Raw genomic sequence first — 17,561 nt, forward strand, 5'->3', positions numbered from 1 at the left:
GAATGGCTTTTTTTGCGACATTCTCAGACGACAATTCCAAGATGAAGTGACGAGATCGCATGCGTTGAAAGGCCATGCCTTCGTTTCCCCCAAAATTATAATCACCACATTTTATTATGAACCAAGGTCAATCTCTAAGATAAAAGATAAAGTGCGCGGCTTTGATAAATGCCTGGGGGCGTTCGACTTCAATCCAGAATTGTTTAAGATATTATGAAGGGATGTGCAGCCTTACATTGACATGCAGTGGCGAGCCGATATGGCAAATTAGTGTTTTTATTCTCCCAGACTAGTTCGTTGTCAATATATCGGAGTGATAAAGGGCTTGGATGGCAGTAGTGCGAATTCAAACCACCGATCGTGTAGTCACTGCCGTACCTCCCAACCACTGCGCTACACCCGCTTCACAATTTCTAAGATAATTTAGAAAAATCAAATAAAAATAGAACGCTCGCTAAAAGTAATCACAAAAGCATCCAGTGAAAATACCGACTTCCTCTGGCAAAAAAAAAAACGATACACGAGCAGAAGCCAAAACGAAGGAAACAAACTGGTACGCACAACATCGATTATTACATCGTTATCGTTCTAATCACACAGGGTGTGAACAAGAGCTCATCATACACTGACAAGACCACGTTCCCTAGGTGACCTTCATACTGCTGAATATGGCAGTTCTAATAATTGTCCCTTATTCTGCGGTAGGTTTCCAACGCAACCGTTTCGGAAAGAAAAGAGAATGACTCCGTTTTAGACTGGTGTGAATTCAATCGTCAAAACGAAATGAAGCACGGTGCAGTGGCGTAAGCGGTTGCGCTCGAAGCGGTGTGGTGGAGCGCAGCGTTTGGAATCGACTAGATAGGACTCCTGGCTATTACCGTTCGGTTTGCGATGGTCCCACCTCAATTCCAATCGCTGCCCTCTACCGCACCGCTTCGAGCGCAACCGCTTACGCCACTGCGACGTGCTTCATGTCGTTTTGACCCAATTATACTTGTACATTCTCTTAACAAAACTACAATTTGATATTAAGTGAGTGAAGTCTCAATATAACATTACCGAATAGAAATCTGTTCTTACCGCAGGATTTCAATCTCCTTCGGTGCCTCAATCTTAACAAGGTGTAAAGGACATCTAAGCAAACTTAACTGATCATATAAAATCGCATGTACTGATTATATAGAAAATAGACCAATTGCTATCCAGATAGAACAACAAAAGCGCTACGGCTTAGTGCAAAACGTTGGCGGATGCGTGTAAGTGCCGGACCAACTAGGAGAGGGAACGTACAATCGTTATTTTCTTTAACACATATGTGAGTGAGCAATTAACTTCCAAAGATATATTAAACGAAACAAAAATTTCTTGAGAAAAGCTGCAATCAACTACAATTTTAGCCTCGACTAAGCAATATTCGTTTACCTAATGTTGAGCCAGACTTTTGACATTATGATATTCATCCACCGCTGTATTTCGAAAAGATATCTTCTCTCAACATTGAATAAACACACAGGGCTTCGAGACAAAACGAGCCGAAGCCCGCTGCAATCATCTCACCATTTCGAGTGCAGCCGCTTATGCGACTGCGATCAGACTTCAGGTTTATGATACATTCATTTTTCGTTCGTTTTTTCTTTGAAATGTAATAAATAATACTGTATGAATCTTATTCCATTTATATCAAATAATCTTATTTCTACGAAGTCCTGATAGATCTTGATCACCATAGGTGCGATACGGAGGAGCCGGACCCTTCTCAAGTGAAGTTTAGCTCATGGGGTGCAGCTCAAGTAAAGGTGGTCCTTTCGCCAATCGCCCAAAAGTGAAGGGGGTAATTTCGCCAACCGTTTAAAAGTAAATGAGATTCCTTCCCCAACAGTCCAAAAGAGAAGGGGGCCAGAACACCGTCTTCGACTATCGCATCTATGCTAATCACTAGGGGGATGCTGCAGTGTCAGTTTCCTGTCGCTACCTACCTACACCCAAATTCGAAGAAGAAAGTGGAATTATAGTTCAATAGAAAATGAGTAAACCGCAGAGATGTATAGACGCCAGTACTTACACTTGCATAGACAACTGCGGCGCGTTCTTAGCGGCACCCATTTTCGCAAGGCACAACCATCTGTGCGATAGAGAGGAGCCGGACCGTCCACAAGTGAAGGGGATCTAACTCATGACGCGCAGCTCAAAGGCAGCTCAAAGGCAGCTCAAAGGCACGAATCTGGGATGGTATGGATTTCAGGTGGAGAATCCCTATACAGGGTCGTAGATTATGGAGGCCGGGGTGGTTCCGCTCATCTCTCCCTGAATCACTGCAATTATCCGGGCCCTGAATACTGTTTTGTACGATGCCTTCTATTGCAGCGCGCCACCCTTGCACACGTAGCCTCCCTTGCTGCCTATCGGGACAGTTCGAATTGGATTTCCGACGAATCACAGGGCGAAGGCGGCGCAAGGGGTGGGGCGTTGCAGTGGATGGTAGTCGTACAAAACAGTATTTTGGAGGCGGCTGTTTGCAGTTATGCAGGGAGAGAATAGCGGAACTACCCCGCCTCCATAATCTACGACCCCGTATACGGATACTCCACCTGAAATCCGCACCAACTCATATTCGTGGTATGCTGCCTTCAAGCGATCAGGGTCCCTTTGCCAACCGTCCATAAGTGAAGGCGCCCTTTCGCCAACCGTTCAAAAGCGAAGGGAGTCGGAACACCGGCTCCGACTATCGCATCTATGGTCACAACTTTCCTGTACCTTCTACACTGCCCTTATCAAACGCGATCGATGAAAATTCCAGAAAACAGAAAGGAGTTCGAAAAATCACCATCAAATTTACACAAAATAGTCAAAATCTACGCGGTGGATCATACAAATGAATATGTTCCCAAAAACTAACTATGTCTCTGAAGAAATAACTGCGCAAGAAGTCTTCGACAAACACGATTATAAACTACCAGAAACAAATTGTGCAAATAAATAATGTGGGAATGTGAGCAGCAGTGGTGGAGCACGAAATGTGCACACAGTCCGCCGATGCAAACGACTTACAATCTGCAGTATGGCATAACAGTCGCTTTCGATGTTAGTTGGTTTCTTATCTCCTTTTTTAGGACTATACGTGATTTTTCCGCGACTGGACACATATGGAATGGTTTTTATAATTGTAAGTAACAAGTTAAAGGACTGTCTTTCGCCGTGCTTGACATTGAATCATGACAATAGACCGCAACACAGGAATTACAAAGCCGGACTGCACGTCCGGCTCCGGATATGTTCAATCAGATGAACGCAATACGCCTCCTATTGGGGCAACGCCGAGTGCACTAACAGTGTGTCAAACAAAAGTGGAGCATGGGCTGCAACAGAAGAGTCGACCTACCCGATTAAAGGCATCACTCCACGAATCTGAGGTGGTACGGATTTCAGGTGGAGTATTCGTATACAGGACCGTAGATTATGGAGAGAGAGGTGATCCTTTCCATCTGTTCCTAATTGCCGTAAAAAAACGGCCTGGAAGATACGGCTTCGGGCGTTCCGGCGCGCTATTTTCTGTAACGAGTTCGATTGGAGCGCGCCAGCCTTTGCATGAGCCGCATCTTCCACGCCGTTTTTTCACGGCAGTTAGGAAGAAATGGACGGAATCACCCCCCCCCCCCCCCCCCCTCCATAATCTACTATCCTGTATACGAATACTCCATTTGACCTTCATAATCTACTATCCCGTATACGAATACTCCATCTGAAATCCGTACCACCTCAGATTAGTGGGGTGATGCCTTTAAACATATCCGGCGACTTCATGTAGTCTACAACTTAAAATAGCAAAAAAATGTTTCAAATAAATGTAATCTAAACATCATCCCAAGTAATCAAGAAATTTCAACATTCAGTCAATTATCGAAGAGTGATCTTCCGTGATGTTGATCGTAAGAAGAACTTTCGGAGTTTATACTCGTGTGTAAACAAAAAAAAAAACAGGATATTCACTTCATGCAAAATTCCAGTACAACCGTACAAGAGTTCACTGAATCAAAGTTCTATTGCGAAAAAAAAGGGAGTAGAAAAATAGAACAAACCAGTGTACTTGCAAAAACAGATTATTAGTGCGATTATTAGTGTGTTACACAATTGTTTCAGGCCATATAAAGTACTTAACTTATCATATAATGGTTTATGAACAAATTGTCACTAGTGTTTTCCAGGCTTCCGACGAAATCCAACGCATTAACTCATTTAAGGGAGCTCACGGTTCGATTGAGAGAAAATTAGACTAAATTGAAACTGTGAAATATAATTTCTGAAAAGTAACTAAGGATTGTCACCTAATCTACTCCAATTCAGTATTATACATAACTTGTATATCTACATCTATTATAAAGCTACAATTCCAGCGTAGAATAAGAAATATAACAACAATAGAAGCAACCAGAAAAACTTTTCAAACGTTTCCTTAACTTCTTCCTGTAAGTTAATAGAAGCAGAAAAGAATTTTTCTACCCAAAGAGCATGGCAAAATGACAAATTTCACAAGTACCAAACAACTGTTTACATGAACTATTGATTCACTAGGTGATAGATAAGCGGAAAGAGCTGGGGAAATCACAAAAAAAGCTATAATGTAGAATTCTAATGATCACACTTGCCGCGACTAATCAATAGCATAAGGGAAAAACCCGATATCATGTATGCCGTTATGATGCAATTACACAATGGTCTTGGTCAAATACTCATCTGAAACAGACGAGCTCGAAGTTTAAAATGTGACCTATGAATAGAAGAAGTTCCACTGTCTAGAAATGTCTGGAAATGCAGCTACTCCAAACAATAAAATGGAGATCCGATGAGACTGGTACCGAGCAAAATGTGAAATTGCACAAATAAGGGAATTATAGAGCTAAATTAATTGCTTCAAGTACAGCTTCTTTCCCATCGTAACTACCCATGGTAGAGTGGTCCTAGACACTACTCACTATCAGAATATGAAAGATGGGCAATGATATGTTACATCGAGAGAAAAAAAAACACGATATAACCAAACCTAAGTGGTTGTGGAGAAATGAACGCTTACGGAAAAGGAAGAGGGCAATATGAAATTCAAACCTATAAGAATATTCAATACAAGCTGCTTTTTGATGCAGGGAACTCTAAAACGCCAGAAATTCCTAGGACGAAGCGGAAAAGTAGCGATGCAGTCTTTCAAGTATGTATCAGACTACACAAAACCACCACCAATATAAAGTAATAAGCCACATTTTCTCAAGAAGAAAAAAAGGAACAACGGTAGCAAATACAGGACAAATGCGTCAGTAGCAATGCAGCGAAACGCACGCGAAAGCCAGTCACGTGCCTGCTGAAATGCTGTCAACGACAGAACCATGATCGAAAGTCCGAAGTCCATCCAGTCACGTACGACAACAGGAGTGAACCGTACCACAATTATAGCACTCCTTCCTCGCTTGAGCACGTTCGAACGAAACAGAGCAAAGGCCGAGTGTGTGCAAAAAGGTATACCCATTATTCTCCACTTTGCACAAACAGTTCGTCTAAGCTTGCCTATGGTAGAGTCAAAACGACGTGGACCCCAGTGCAAATGCGCAAGCGTTTGCGTTCGAAGTAGTGCAGGGGAGCGCAGCGGTTAGGATCGAGTGAGGGCCCTTCTACCACCGTTTATTTTTGCAGTTCGCGATGGTCCAACCTCGATTCCAACCGCGATCTCCAACATGTCGCTGCAAGTGCAGCCGCTTATGCAACTGCACTGTACTTCATGTCTTTTTCACTCTACTGTACTTAGTTCAACTCTTCGCAATAGCATGACCCCGAAGCTAAGAACTATACTGTTAGGGTGGGACTAAAATCAATACCTACCAATGGTTAAATCAACTAGAAACGACAATAATTTCAGTTGCAAACAAAGCGCCGCGGAAAAGCGACACGTAGAATGCTACTAGAGATTGCGCGAGATTACTGCGTCCTATTATCCACATTGACTTTCAATGAATACATGTGGTTCCAAACTTTCTTTGTGGGACCATAAGCAACAAATCAGCACTCGAACAGAAGACGTTGTACTGTAGTCATAAAGCTAGATGCAGTTGCGGCTACCCTTAAAACGGTGCGCTGAGACGTATTGATTACGATCGAGGTGGATCATATCTAAGTTCGCTGCGATACAGCGATGAGCGGGCGTATCGTTCTGACCCGACTATACCTTGACATTATATTGCTCGATGGTACTATCATCGAGGATTCCTATGGGCATTGAAGATGGCTCACGATTAGTTCTACTTATTATGTGCAACGCAAGATGGCAAACAGAACTGTAATTTCACTATTTTCGGCATCTTTGTAAATTCTTCTGTGCGTAAGTTTGCAGAACCATTCTGCATTTCTTGAACTGTATAGTAGTCGTAGAGCACTGGCCCGCCTCCTGTAAACGTTGCGCTCCAAGCCAAAAACAGTGACCTTTGGTAACGTCTTGTTTCCCCACTGCTCCTGATATGCTGTAGTATGCGACTTCCCACTAACTGCCTAGCTTCACTAACACACCGTAAATTACCATCTAGTATAATTGAGCCAAACGACATACATGAAACCTTTGCAGTGTTCCAGATGGCTGCCCTCGAAGTGCAGCAGCGGAGTTGGCGGTTTCGATGCTCCTGCGAGAACCTCGTGTGCTGAAATCGGACTACGAGACGAATGAGACTCCTACCTCCACCTCAACCGCTAGCTCTAACCCATCATTTGTGCCGCACCATATTCATTTCATCCTTCTTCATCTCTGCAACCCGATCGCAGCGTACAAAGTTATGCAGTTACACCAAGTTCCAGGCCGTTTGGTGCATTCGTTCTATACATGTAGTGACTTACTTGACTTAATCGACGGGCTGATGTCATCGCCTGACGCGATTACCCGCATTTTTGCTGGTGGAAATTCGTCGCTATTCCATATTCTGCAAAACCTTACATCTCGTCTGAACTGTCTATCCACGCCGAGTGTCCTCAGGTCCTCTTTCATAATCTCAGTCCAGAACTTCCGTTGTCGGCTAGGTGGCTTCCTCCAGCTCGAACACGACAAACTTCAGAACTCTTTGAACAAGGCGATCTGCCGGTCTCGTCAATATATGACCAAAGAAGCGAAGACGATTTACTTTAGCCGCTTTCGAAGGCGGTGCAAGATGTCAATATCTTCCACGTGTCATTCGCCGGTATACCACATCAATCCCTGCGTAAAGGTCTTCATTGTGGCATACACTAGGCCAAAAGTAGCCAAGTAGGCAGCAGCTTTCATTCCGTGCAATCAAGCCTCTTCACCACCGTAGAAGGTACTGCCGAAGTCTCTGATCCGTACATCATGATGGGGCGAATTGCGAATAGGTAGACTCGCAGCTTGACTTCGTTGGTGGTCGACCACAAGCATTTCGTTAAGGAGTTGAATGCGGAAACGGCCTTAGCGCATCTTTGCTGAATATCTTTCTCGTAGCTGCTGTTGTTCTTTAGCGTACCGCCCAAGTAACAGAATTCATCGGCGAGTTCTATCGGCTGTCCGTCCACCCTGATTCCCGTTTGAGATGTCGAAGAGATCCACATCTGCTTGCATTTATCAGAGCGTAGACGTAGTCCATAGGCTGCAGCCAGCTTTGATGCAAGTTTGACAACATGTTAAAGTTTCGTACTGCTTTCCGCGACTATAACAACATCGGCAGCGTACTCGAGATCGGTCAAGGGGCGTCCTGACGGTGCCAGAATGATATCGGCAGGACACTGATCCACTGTTCTTCGCATAATGTCGTCGATTGCGAAATTGAACAGGAAGGGTCCTGCCACTGTCCCTTGTCTTACTCCAATTACCACCTCAAACGGTGTTGTACATCCGGCTGGTGTTCGAACTGCAGCAGTTGTTCGCTGATTCATGCCATCAAGCAAGCAAACGAACTTTTCTGGTACTCCATCTTGGCGGAGCGCGTTGAGAAAACGGCCGCGGTGAGGAGAGTCGAACGCGGCTTCAAAGTCCAGAAATGCTAATTGCATTGGCTTCGAACACCGCTGCTAGCTTTCGACCTGACGATGAACACCTGGTCAATCGTAGGTCGGCCAGGACGAAAGCCAGCTTGCTCGTCGCGCGTTGTTTCTTCACGACGTTTAATGAGTCGGTCCGAGATAATGCGCTTCAATACCTTATACATAACACGCAGCAAACAGATAATTCCTAGGGTCCGTGACGGATAACTTCTTGTGGATTGGAATTATGATAGCGTGCCTCCACGAGTCAGGTATCCTTTCGTCTATACATATTGAACGGATGATTTTTGTCATCTCACGAATCCCAGACGAAGGAAGATATTCCAGCATTTCTGCGCTAATTCCGTCGTCTCCGCCACATTTTCCATTTTTCATCTTTTGGATACAGACCACAACCTCCGACTCGGTCGGTGGTTCCTCGTTAACCACATATGTCGGCCTATGAACGTGCTCGAGTTCAGGAGCTGACGGTGCTTGCCGGTTCAGCAAGGCCTTGAAGTGATCCCTTCGAATTGGAAGGGTTGCTTCACCGACAGCCACTCCATTGGCCGTGTTAAGGACAGGAGAACATCTTTTCATTTTGCGCTATACTTCCTTAGTAAAACATAGGCTTTCCGCGGGTTCTTGTCCTCCTACGCGTTTTCAAACTCCTTCGCTCTTGACGTCCACTCGTTATCGCGGTCTTGTTGCAGTTGACGACGCAGCTTCCTTCTAAGACGCTTTTCCTGGTTGAAGTCACCAGCGCTGCGCGCGACACATACAGAATTGTATGTGGATTTTGTTTGCGCAGATGCAAAGGCAAACTTCTTCCGCGGCAATAGAACCGGAAGCGTTTCCCTTGCAGCGTCCTGGATGCACTTTGTGAAGGAATCCGCATCGCTAAGCTTCTCCTGGTCCGTACTCCAATATGAAGGGACATACGTTGGCGGAATTTCATTCTGCATTCTTCGTCTTTCAGACCTGCCATGTCAATTCTCGAATGAAGAGGAACTGCTCGGGTTCTCTTGTGGAACCGTATCCTAGAGCTGAGAAGAACTGGACGGTGGTCAGATTCGAACGCGACGTCCCAACAGCTCTAGATTTTCGGATATCCGACTGAGGAATGTTCCTCGCCAGAACGTAGTCGAGCCGAAGTTTAAGAGTCCTCATCTTCCGCTTGCGCTGCTCTTCAGGCGTTAAAATGGTTGACCCCTACCACGTGAGCTGATGGCATCGATGATTCCTGTTAAATGTGGAAGCTATGATGAGGCCCGTCTGTTCGCATAAGTCGATCAGACGGTCACCGTTGTCCGACGTGCGCTCCGCTGGATAATACCATTTTCCTAGCACATCGGATTGCTGTTCGAGTCCCATCTTCGCATTTGCGTCGATTCCGACAATGACCACCTGCTGGCTTGGTATTTTGAACATCAGCGCATTGATCCAGAGTTTACGTCCTCTGCGATCCCGCAGTCGTAGAAAGGCGCATCTAGACGACGTTAAGCCAAATTCCTCCACCAGGTTGTTGTAATCGTTCCTCACAGCTATCGCGCAGCCCCCTACTTTGTTCTCATCAGCATCGCCGCAGCATATGGTGTAATTTTCGATGCTGATGACGGGCCGATCTCTCATGCGTGTTTCCTGCAGTGCAGCGAAAGGCACACAGAGATATCGCAGAAGTCTGGATAGAGCGGCTTGTTGGAGTTCCCTCGATAGTGTTCGGGACTTCAGCGTGACGAAACGAATGGTTGTTGCCAAAGATTCCATGCTCCCTTCAGGCAGTAAGTGATATGGGTAATGCGCTCTATCGCAAGTTGATCGATACTGTAATTTTCCCTTTGGGGGCGAAGCCCTCTATCGCGAGAAGCGGGGCAACCTCGCGGGCGGGCTGGGCTCATAAGAGCCCACGCCCGGAGCACACGAGGAACACCATAGCCACCGGACACCTGCAGACCAAGGACCTAGCAAGGACGTTTGGGACGACGACACCAAGGACCGCATCGCTAGCCTGAGCCTCTCGAGGATGCTCCCGATAGGAGCGAAGCCCAGATCATCAGAGGTAAGGCCTTCTCCTTGCATGGGTCGAAAACTGCTTCCATTGCGCGACGCTTACTTCTTTCAAGTTGTGGGCTTTGGCGACGTGCTGGACGACAGCACCTTTTCGCAATGTATGGAAATCTTTCGCCATAAAACAGTGCGGGTTATATAGCTCGTACGTTCCCAATGCGTACACTCGAACGACTGATTGTGTTTGGTTGAACCACCATGTGCAGGTAGCAATCAGACTCGTATACGCGGTCCCGTACATACATGTAGTAATGTAGGCTATTGCTATGACCACTAGTCATGATTGATCAAATTTGGCACTTCTTTCTGGTAGACCTAGTTTCACCTACTCGTATCTATACTTACACCCGGCTGCGGTAGGCTTCGTCCTTTGTACCAATGTTAACGCGGCGCCGAATTTAAAGTGGAGCAGCGGATAACTACTTCTTTCGTTTTTACAGAGGAATAGACTCGGAGAAAACTTGGAAGTGAATACTACAAGATGCTCGAAGAACTCTCATCATAAAACAGACGAGGAGAATATCACAACAAATCGAAGTACAGCAAACAAAAGGGATTACTATCTTCGAATTTTGGAGTAAGTAGGGATTGGAACTGCAACACACAATTTTTGATCTTCATCTTGCAGCGAGTAAGATAACTACATGATCCTAATCCCATATGAGGATATATATCTTTTCTTTTTCCTCTCTCAAGCTTCCTTCTCGCTGTTCTACTTGTTCTTCCATTGCTCTACTTATTTAATTTGGATTTCGTTTCCTTCCTCGTATTCTGCATCATCTCTATTTTACTGGTCTTGTTTCTCCGTTCTATTTGTTTCTTTCGGCGTTGTCTATCTGTTCCGCTCTTCTTCTTCCCTTGTCTTGCTTATTTGATGGTTTTGATTTCAACTTTTTTGTTTTTCGTTCATGCACCATGTGGTATCTCTTGTTCCTGACGTTTACGTTTATTAATAATGGGACAAAGGACTCAAATAAAATCAAAGGATCCTCATCAACCAAAGGATCTTCATCTCCTTCAAACTGGAGGAAGTGTCATTTCTGCAAGACATCCTAAATTATACTGCTCCAATATTGAACCAAAAAACGAAAAGGTGTCAAAGAAGACCAGGGCGATTCATTGCAATAGCAATTTTCTGTTACAATTCAACCAATTTTGGAAACAGATATTGAAGTCAAATTCTTCCCATTTTCAAGCTTAAACGTTCTGTATTTTAAAGAGAGTAAACGAATGAACGAAAATTGCCGACAGTACTTATTACCTTGCTAAATAATGAAACCTAAAGCTTAATTTCATTTCCGTTTTTCGTTTTTGTGGCAGTCTAACTACTCATTTGTGTTTCCAAATTTTACCATTTTCCAACTCTCCGGTTACTCTAAAGATACTACGTATAGAGTGGGTGAGTAGAGACTTAGGGATTTAGTACCCCAATTGAACAGCTTCAGTCAGTGATTCAGTGGAATATATGTATTTATTATAGTAGAGAGGACCACACCGTACCTACCAAAGCGAAGATATGTTGAAGCACATCAAGCAACACCTAGAATAAGCGAACCACGCCCATAAACTACTAGTGCCGCTGAGTCACGATATGAATATCATCGCTAGATGATACTACGTTTGCCGTTGCAAAAGAATATATAGGAGTAACGTAGTGCAAGAAGACAAAGGAAACAGTGTGAAGCAATGTTTTCACTGGAAACTATTCAAGAAAGCATAGAATCAAATCGAAACCACTGAAGGACTTCGTCAAAGTGAAGAACACAATTTCGTCTCTCCTTATCCTGTTACTGAAGCTAAAGCAATAGTAAGATTAAAAGTTGGTGTTCGGCTACTATGTGAAGATATACATACCTGATACTATGTGTGAATCAAATGAAAACAATGAGCCTAATCAATTTGGAACAAATACATCCGTCAGTCCAGAATTACTCCAAAATTCGAAGATAGTAATCCTTTTTGTTTTCAGTACTACGATTTGCTGTGATATTCCCCTCGTCTATTTCATCATAAGAGTTCGTCACGCATCTTATACCATTCACTTTCAAGTTTTCTCCCATTCCTCTGTAAAAAAAAGGAGGAAGTAGTTACCCGCTGCTCCCCTTTGAACTTCGCGCCGCGTTAGCATTGGTCCAAGCGGCCGAGCCTCCCGCAGCCGAGTGTAGGTTTAGATACGGGTATTTCACCTCCGCCACAACTGTCTAGAAGTGCAATGTAACTATATCGACAGTTGATTTTGAATTTTTGAGAAGGCGACACAACTTCAACAAAGAATTCAGAGTGTGTTTGTGGAATACATTCAAAAATGTAGAGTTGGTCCTCCGAATGACTGCTTGTGCCCACAGTCTAGAAAACTGTCGTTTTCCATCTTCGTTTTTCGTCACAGGGTAGTTTTACTCGTGGCATGAACTACACTGGATAAAATTTTTGTTTCACACAGCACCACTTTCTCCGGAACCATTAAAATACCGCACAGGAACATATAGTTGAGTCAAAACGAAATGAAGCACGAACAGTTGCGCACGCGGCTGCGCTCGAAGCGATGCGGTGGAGACAGCGGTTAGAATCGAGGTGGGATCACGGCGAACTGCAGAGATGAGTGGAGGTAACGCTGCGCTTGGCAGCAACTGTTCGTGCTTCATGTCGTTTCGAGCCAACTATAAATGTACTCGAGCAGAGTGATAAACTAATGACTAATTTATTCAGATGACCAGATTCTGATCTCGACGACAAACCGTACAATGGAATATCATTATTATACTTAAAAGAAGACAACTTGGTTGAAGTAGGTATTAAAATGGCGAGAACAAAATTAAATGAGTGAAGGAGAAAAGTAGAAAATTAAAGGATAATTCATCTGTTGATACGAGGAAACTTTAAGAAAACTTCTAAAAACTGAATGAACTGTTCACTACAAATCAGTGGAAATTAATTAATAGAACAACGGACTATCTTGGGAATAACAGCCATAAAATGAAGGCGCAGATGGTGGTATACAGCACAGGTAAATAACATGAAAACAATAACGATATGGACTAATTCATATCTACTCTGTATCGATCGACTGATTAACACGGGAACTCACGGAAGTCAATCACGTGCCTCCTTAAATGCCGTCAGCGACTCAACCAAAATCGACAGTCTGAAGTCAAGATTAATCAGAAAAAAAAACAGCACATCTATAGGCGTTGGACCCCTGCTTGTCGGAACCAACGATGTACGTCCGAATGGACTGGGACAGCTAGTGTGTCAGGCAGAGAAAGTTTGAGTTGCTGCACACTTTCCACCATCATCAGGCTAACACAAATGGTAGTCGAGCACAAATGTTTGCATTCTGAGGCGGCATAAAGGATTATGCACAAAAAAGGGGGTTCGGAACGTTTTTCGTGGCTGTATATTACTTCTCGAAGATCCCAAGTCGCTGCGCATCGTATTGTGACTGACTAGCTTCAATTCAGAAGACAAAGGCGATGGTCCCGTTATGTGAAGGAGTCGAACCTAACTGCATCTTATTTGAGGCAGTAAATACATGCGGAATATATGTATCTTTTGATACTCACATCCACTCAGTTAGAAATCATTGACATCGTCCAGCTTAATGGTCTCTCCTGGTTTGAATGGAGGCATGCCCAAGTAAGGACACGTTGAACAACGGAACGCATCTCCCAGCGCACACTGAAAAGTATTAGAAAATGGTTAACAATTTGAAGAATTGTAATAATAGATTATATTGGAACTTACATTACCACAGCCCGTTTTCCGAGGCTGAGACATCTTTTCAGCTTCTTCTTGTTCTGCTAGGCCACATGTGCAATTCTTACATGCACGTCGTTTTTTTCCTTCCTCAATTTCTCCGCATTGCGCTTAAATGTAGATTAGTGCACTCGTTAAGCAAAAGCGATGTACATATATATCGCCACACAACTTACCGTGGCTTTTATACTTTCTCTGAGATAAAAAATATTATTGCATCAATTAGCACACCTTTGAGATCTGCTTCTTTAGGCTTCTTGAAGTCTTCGGGCTCTAGAAGTGCATCCTCATCCACAATATCGTCATCATTATCATTGATGTTAACTTTATTTGTCTGAGTATTGTTCGCATTAGTATTAATAATAGATGAATATTTTAAAGAAAATTATGAATAACAATGGAGTAAGCACCTCGGCTGTAATTTTAAGTGGAACACTCTGTCCATGAAATGATGGTTTGGTTCCAAACATCGTACCACCTAAAATCCGAAAGAATTTTTGAGGAATTAACCAAAAAAGATTGATATTAGGTAGTGAAAGTAGCCCAGATACATTAGACAGTGGTCTCTGCAGGCAAAGTCCTTCACTACAACATGAAGACCAGTGGACTTCAGATCATTATCTTCAAAATTAAGGATGGCGCACAGTGATCTCCCACATTTTAAAGCTCTTTGAAAAAATGAAAAGAATCTACATAGGAAAAAGTGAATATGTTTCTGAAAAGTACATGAAATGCCATTTTATTTATTGGGATTTGAAAATTACATTTGACAGATGACAGCCGTCGTTCTCATATATATATATATATATATATATATATATATATATATATATATATATATATATATATATATATATATATATATATATATATATATATATATATATATATATATATTGCTGAAGACGTTCCCGGAAGTTGCTCTTCACTTTACGGGTTGGGCCAGGCGGAATGGTCTCCATTTCCAGTCTGATCCTGCTTTTTAAATACTCAACAGATTGTGGACGTTGTTTGAAAACATTTTCCTCTAGGTATACCTAGAGGGAAAAGTGGGCCTGAATTTGGTGAACATGCTGGAGAGCATACGGCTCCGCTTAAAGAGATTAAATGCCTTAAAAGAATTTCTGTTAACACTTAGCGAACATCCTACCATGTGGGATGTGGCACCGTCTTGTTTAAACAACACATGTTCGGAACCTAAATCGGCTAGTTTGGAGCGCAAAAAAGACTCCAACATTTCATTGTTACATTGTTATGGTTGCGCCATTTTCCTCAAAAAAGGTTGTTCACAGCAATTTTTAAAACTCGATAATAGAATGGCATCATATGTATTTTTCATCATATGTATTTATAGAAATATACTGTTTTTTTCCGATGTAGATTCTTTCCATCTTTTAGCGCTTTAAAATGGGGAAGATCATTATCCGACCCTTCTGATGTAATTAAAAAGTTCGATTTTCAACGAACCTCGGCATAGTAAGATGTCTCATTGATTTCTAATGAGCTGCACCCGAGGTTGTTAAATAATTTTATTGGCCAGCTTTTTGGCAAAATCACCTTCTTTGGAGGCTGAAATGGGCGATTCAATTCACAATTTAAACGACCAAATCTCTCCGCAACTAACGTCCACGCCTACTGTTTCAATCAGCAATTTAACGACTACACTGAATGCTCACCTTGGATCGTCTACGAGTATGTTGGTGAAACGGCACGATCGCTATATGTCAGCATCAAAGAGCACGTGAGTGACAATTAATTACGAAAATGGACACTTTTAGGTGCCTTTAGAACAAAAAAACACAACGGAGCCGACTTTGAAATCAAGGTCCAAATCTTAGGGCGCGACTCCAAAAAAATTGGATTTTTGTCTTGGCTCGAAAATCGCTGCAGGCATTTTGGATCCAAGCCAAAAACCCTAGAATAAATCGTAAGGGCGAATATTTCTCGATAACGCGGGAACTCTCATCATATCTCGGATGGATCTTCTGATCTGAATGAGACATTCGAATCATTCGCTCTCGTGATTGATCAGTCTTCAGTGGTGCATGCTGGGCGTCTCTGATCGAAAGTGAGCATTCAGTGTAGTCGCTAAGTTGGTGATTGAAACAGTAAGCATGGAGTTTATCTGTTTAGTTGAGGAAAGATTTGGTCGTTTAAGTTGTGAACTGAATTGCTCATTTCAGATTCTAAAGAAGGCGATTTTACCGAACAGTTAGCCAACAATCCGCATCAACGTAACCTCCACATACTTCGCCTTCCTCATGCTCCTTCTCAAATGTACATCATCTCATCGCGCTCACACAGTTGAACAAAACAGGTTACCCGGGAAGTGGACACTACTTTTCAAACTAAAAAAAAATCTTCCAAAACCACCAATGTGCCAACTCTACTGCACTCGTACAGTCCTAGTGGGGCTCTAGAAAATTTCTTTAATAGGTTTATAAAAAGTTCCTAAAAAGATTAGAAAATTTCTAAAGAGTAGCTAACTGTGGTAAGAATATGTAACGTCCAAAAATGTATGCAGTACACAAAAAAAAGCATTTGCGTGAAATCGAATCCAACAATTTCACGACAGTGAACGAGATAGAGGGAAGTGCATGGCGATTATGAATCTTTTCGAGATGCTTTAATTCGAAATCAATTCAGAATCGTATAGGTTTAGATTTACGTACAAGCAACTTGTAGAACTGGTGGAGATCATACTGTGGAACAAGTCAACATGTGTATCCTTATAAATGAATATGGTATTAATTTACTTGGTTGGAGGAATGGAAAACTTTATGATTAAATTTATGAACAATATCAGACACTTAAGGACACTAATCAAGAATATCACTCAGAAAAGGTCGATTCGATTAAGCAAAACAGTAACGTAGTTTGAAGAAATTCTTATAGATTATTATGAAGGGACAATTGTTTCGCCTCGGTCCCTCTCTGCAGACAGCTTCTAACCATTATTGCTCAATACTGAGCATAACCAAAACAGAATATTCATATCACCTTGAAATAGGCCTGGCTCATCGACAATAAATCCACACATCCGCATCTTCCTGAGCACTGCCGACGAAGGGATACCTGATATAGCTCGGAGTAATTTCGCATAACTTATCAAAGTAATCTTTGTGTAATTACCTGATTCATGTACAGCGACTCTACCTCCAACTTTAACTGCATTATAAGCAGCTGAGCAAAGTGACCTGAGAACGTTTTCACTTCGAACTAATATGCAAACGTAGTCGTAATAATCCTTCTCCACAATGCCTTAACACCGTAACCAATAACATTCTACGAAGTATTCGTGACGCCCAGAGTCACCCCTATGCCACTATGAGGCAGTAAACCGTTGTGGAGGCTTATCTAAGTAAGTATCTAAGTACATCGCTCGAGAGAGTCACATCAATGATTATAAAGACATGGGTGGAAACATTTTCCTAATGTTTCCACCCATGTCTTTATAATCATTGATGTGCTCACTTCCAACTTCCGGTAGAATCACTTTGCTGAGAGCAGCAAAGTTAGATTGAGGAGGCAGATCCACATTGACTGACTCTGAAAATTCTGAGTTACTAAACACGTATTGTAGAATATCTAAGTGTTCTTCGAAATGAAAAATTCCAGCAAAATTTAATCAAACCGTCTTCCAGAAGAATGAGAACAGTCGAATCTTTCGACACAGTAGCAGGAAACAAAGTCATTTATATCTGAAAACACGAAATGATGAGAAATAGGAGGCAAAAGTAAGT

General features: G+C 42.7%; 7 protein-coding genes across 9 annotated transcripts; 1 reads left to right on the top strand and 6 right to left on the bottom strand.

Moving 5' to 3' along the window:
- Positions 1-5,056: 5,056 nt before the first annotated feature.
- On the top strand, positions 5,057-7,274 carry RB195_009923 (uncharacterized protein; the record flags this gene model as incomplete). Of its 2 annotated transcripts, XM_064190694.1 has the most annotated exons (3): positions 5,057-5,200; positions 5,294-5,505; positions 6,602-7,274. In XM_064190694.1, 3 exons carry the CDS (start codon positions 5,057-5,059, stop codon positions 7,272-7,274), a joined length of 1,029 nt encoding a protein of 342 aa, XP_064048277.1. The 2 variants fall into 2 exon arrangements, with proteins under 2 accessions (XP_064048277.1, XP_064048278.1); XM_064190695.1 differs by lacking the exon at positions 5,057-5,200 and having other exon boundaries at positions 5,376-5,505; positions 6,602-6,678.
- Positions 7,275-7,284: 10 nt separating this feature from the next.
- Positions 7,285-7,587, bottom strand: RB195_009924 (uncharacterized protein; the record flags this gene model as incomplete). Its single annotated transcript, XM_064190696.1, has 1 exon — positions 7,285-7,587. One exon carries the CDS (start codon positions 7,585-7,587, stop codon positions 7,285-7,287), a length of 303 nt encoding a protein of 100 aa, XP_064048279.1.
- A 72-nt stretch (positions 7,588-7,659) lies between these two features.
- RB195_009925 (uncharacterized protein) lies at positions 7,660-8,028 on the bottom strand (the record flags this gene model as incomplete). Its single annotated transcript, XM_064190697.1, has 1 exon — positions 7,660-8,028. One exon carries the CDS (start codon positions 8,026-8,028, stop codon positions 7,660-7,662), a length of 369 nt encoding a protein of 122 aa, XP_064048280.1.
- A 147-nt stretch (positions 8,029-8,175) lies between these two features.
- RB195_009926 (uncharacterized protein) lies at positions 8,176-8,598 on the bottom strand (the record flags this gene model as incomplete). The annotated part of the gene is made up of 1 exon (XM_064190698.1): positions 8,176-8,598. One exon carries the CDS (start codon positions 8,596-8,598, stop codon positions 8,176-8,178), a length of 423 nt encoding a protein of 140 aa, XP_064048281.1.
- A 53-nt stretch (positions 8,599-8,651) lies between these two features.
- Positions 8,652-8,963, bottom strand: RB195_009927 (uncharacterized protein; the record flags this gene model as incomplete). The annotated part of the gene is made up of 1 exon (XM_064190699.1): positions 8,652-8,963. One exon carries the CDS (start codon positions 8,961-8,963, stop codon positions 8,652-8,654), a length of 312 nt encoding a protein of 103 aa, XP_064048282.1.
- A 247-nt stretch (positions 8,964-9,210) lies between these two features.
- Positions 9,211-9,765, bottom strand: RB195_009928 (uncharacterized protein; the record flags this gene model as incomplete). The annotated part of the gene is made up of 1 exon (XM_064190700.1): positions 9,211-9,765. One exon carries the CDS (start codon positions 9,763-9,765, stop codon positions 9,211-9,213), a length of 555 nt encoding a protein of 184 aa, XP_064048283.1.
- A 3,424-nt stretch (positions 9,766-13,189) lies between these two features.
- RB195_009929 (uncharacterized protein) lies at positions 13,190-17,513 on the bottom strand (the record flags this gene model as incomplete). 2 transcript variants are annotated; one of them, XM_064190702.1, is made up of 10 exons in its annotated part: positions 13,190-13,207; positions 13,626-13,630; positions 13,707-13,740; positions 13,807-13,928; positions 14,050-14,152; positions 14,229-14,296; positions 16,819-16,893; positions 16,951-17,079; positions 17,293-17,367; positions 17,453-17,513. In XM_064190702.1, the coding sequence occupies 10 exons, from the start codon at positions 17,511-17,513 to the stop codon at positions 13,190-13,192; spliced, it is 690 nt and encodes a 229-aa protein (XP_064048284.1). The 2 variants fall into 2 exon arrangements, with proteins under 2 accessions (XP_064048284.1, XP_064048285.1); XM_064190701.1 differs by lacking the exons at positions 13,190-13,207; positions 13,626-13,630 and having other exon boundaries at positions 13,636-13,740.
- Between the last annotated feature and the right edge of the window lie 48 nt (positions 17,514-17,561).

Source organism: Necator americanus, chromosome III (genome assembly GCF_031761385.1).
Source record: "Necator americanus strain Aroian chromosome III, whole genome shotgun sequence".
Taxonomy (NCBI): domain Eukaryota; kingdom Metazoa; phylum Nematoda; class Chromadorea; order Rhabditida; family Ancylostomatidae; genus Necator; species Necator americanus.